This window comes from Rutidosis leptorrhynchoides, unplaced genomic scaffold (assembly GCF_046630445.1).
Source record: "Rutidosis leptorrhynchoides isolate AG116_Rl617_1_P2 unplaced genomic scaffold, CSIRO_AGI_Rlap_v1 contig106, whole genome shotgun sequence".
In the NCBI taxonomy this organism is placed as follows: domain Eukaryota; kingdom Viridiplantae; phylum Streptophyta; class Magnoliopsida; order Asterales; family Asteraceae; genus Rutidosis; species Rutidosis leptorrhynchoides.
Genome location: NW_027266362.1, coordinates 87,345 through 89,973, shown reverse-complemented (window position 1 = coordinate 89,973; position 2,629 = coordinate 87,345). Strand labels below are relative to the sequence as shown.

At 39.4% G+C, this 2,629-nt stretch overlaps 1 protein-coding gene across 1 annotated transcript; it reads left to right on the top strand.

Annotated features, from left to right (window-relative positions):
* Positions 1-1,648: 1,648 nt before the first annotated feature.
* Positions 1,649-2,133, top strand: LOC139881037 (uncharacterized). The gene is made up of 2 exons (XM_071865574.1): positions 1,649-1,952; positions 2,021-2,133. The coding sequence occupies exons 1-2, from the start codon at positions 1,649-1,651 to the stop codon at positions 2,131-2,133; spliced, it is 417 nt and encodes a 138-aa protein (XP_071721675.1).
* The last annotated feature ends 496 nt before the right edge of the window (positions 2,134-2,629 follow it).

Below are 2,629 nucleotides of genomic sequence, written 5' to 3'. Positions count from 1 at the left end.
GACGACATTATGATATATTCAAAGTCTGAGGAAGAGCATGCAGAGCATTTGAGGTTAGCATTGCAGGCATTGAGAGAGAACTAGTTATATGTCAAGTTTAGTAAGTGCGAGTTTTGGATCGATCAAGTGCTATTCTTAGGCCACGTTGTGTCTAAGGATGGAATCTATGTTGATCCAAAAAAGATTGAGGCTATAAACAATTGGGAGAGGTCGAAGGCAGCTAAAGAAGTACAGAGTTTTCTTGGCTTAACAGGCTATTATCAGAGGTTCGTTGAGAATTTCTCATTAATTGCGGCACCCATGATAGTTTTAACCCGCAAGAATGAGAAGTTTGTTTGGATTGATAAGTGTGAGCAGAGCTTTCAGCAATTGAAGGCTAAATTGACTCAAGCACCGATTCTTGCACTTTCAGAGGGCTCTGGTGGATTTATTGTCTATACTAATGCTTCAAGAAAAGACCTCGGAGTAGTGTTGATGCAAAGTGATAGCATATGCCTCTCGACAATTGAAGAAGCACGAGTTGAATTATCCGACACATGACCTAGAATTGGCAGCAATAGTGTTACTTGTATGGTGAGACTTGTAAGATTTTCACTGATTATAAGAGCTTAAAATATTTGATGACTCAAAACTATCTGAATATGAGGCAAAATAGATGGCTTGAGCTATTGAAAGATTATGATTTGGTAGTGGCATATGCGCTGAGTAGAAAAGCAGGTAAGGCACAGGTGGCTAGTGTGTCGGTTACTCCGATATCATTATCAACTGATCTACGAAGCACTGGAGTGTACCTTGTTGGCAGTGAGAAGGGCACATTATTAGCTACTTTCAGGGTAAGACCGACCTTGTTAGTAGAGATTTCCTCTTCACAAGCACAAGATTCAAGATTTGTGGGAATAATAAAGGATGTGAAAGAAGGCAAGGCTTCAATATTTTCAGTTGATGAAGAGGTATTGCGGTGTGACAAGAGATTATGTGTTCCTAATATGGGAAATCTTTGGGGCTAGATAATGGAGGAAGCTCATAGTTCGGCCTATGCTTTGCATCCCGGTAGCACGAAGATGTAACGAACTATAATGCAGAGTTATTGGTGCCCAGAATGAAAAAAGAAATAACAAGATTTGTGTCAAAGTGTCTGACTTACCAGTAGATAAAAGCAGAACATAGTTGTCCAGTAGGAAAGCTACAATCACTTCCTATCCCAATATAGAAATGGGAAGATATCACGATGGATTTCATGACAGCATGGCCTCATACCAGGAAAGGTCATGATGGAGTTTTAGTAGTAGTTGATCGATTGACCAAGTCAGCACACTTCTTGCCAATAAAATCCACCGTCACAGTGGAGCAGTTAGCTAAGATGTATGTCGACGAGATTGTCAGGCTACATAGAGTTCCTAGATCTATCGTATTAGACAAAGATGCTAAATTTACATCAAGGTTTTGGAAGCAGCTTCGGACAGTGGTAGGGACCAAGCTTAAATTCAGCTCAGCCTTTCATCCTCAGACCGACGGACAGTCAGAGAGGACAATTCAAATTCTTGAGGACATGTTGCGAGCATGTGTGCTAGAGTTCGGAGGTAGTTGGGATGACCATATCAGATTGATGGAATTTGCATATAATAACAGCTTCCAAGCCGGTATATAGATGGCACATTTCGAAGCTTTATATGGAAGAAAATGTAGAACTTCAATTTGTTGGGATGAAGAAGGAGATAGAAAGCTTTTGACCTCAGAGATAGTCCAACAGACAGCTCAGAGTGTTCACATGATTCGAGACAGAATCAAGATGGCCCAAGATAGACAACAAGCCTATGCAAACAAAAGAAGGAGACCCTTAGAATTTGTAGTTCATGATGAAAGTAATAATATTGAAGGGATTTGGTCTACTGGAAGATTTCTCCATGGAAAGGAGTACTTCGATTTGGGAAGCAGGGCAAGTTTACGCCGAGGTACATTGGTCCGTACAGAGTGATCGAGAAAATAGGAAAAGTTGCTTATAGATTGGCTTTGCCTCCAGAGATGTCAAAGATCCATGATGTATTCCATGTCTCAGTTCTTAAAAAGTATGTTTATGATCCATCACATGTTCTGGAGCATCCGCCTGTTGAGCTGAAAGAGGACTTGTCCTAGGAGGAAGTCCCAGTTGCAATTTTAGACCGATCGGAGAGGCGGATGAGGAACAAGGTGATACCGTTGGTGAAAGTGCTATGGAGGAGTGCTAGGATTAAGGAACATACATGGAAGACTTTGCGGGAGATGAAAGCCAAGTATCCACATTTGTTCGCCATCCCAGGTTAGTAAAATTTTGAGGACAATTTCTTAAGGGGGGAGAATTGTAACGCCCGAACCCTCAATTACTTAGAAAAGTAGAATTATCGATTAATGTTAAAAATCTGCATTAGATCATGCATCACATGCATTCACAGACATATCATGTGCATTAGAATTTTGAGTTATGTGTCATAAGATTATTTGATTTTGTTATTTATTTATTTATTATTAATTGTTTCTTTTAGAGGAAACTATATATTGTTAAGTACTACATGTACTAACAATGTACTAAATTAAAGAAAAAAACGGAAGATATTAGTAAGTAACTAATTAGAAAAATAAATGTGTCTTATTG

Excerpts from the sequence above, each read along its gene's own strand:
- LOC139881037 (XM_071865574.1), top strand. The coding sequence starts at position 1,649 with ATGGCACATTTCGAAGCTTTATATGGAAGAAAATGTAGAACTTCAATT. Across the intron at positions 1,953-2,020 it reads CAGGGCAAGTTTACGCCGAG|AGATGTCAAAGATCCATGAT; the intron begins GTACATTGGTCC and ends CTTTGCCTCCAG.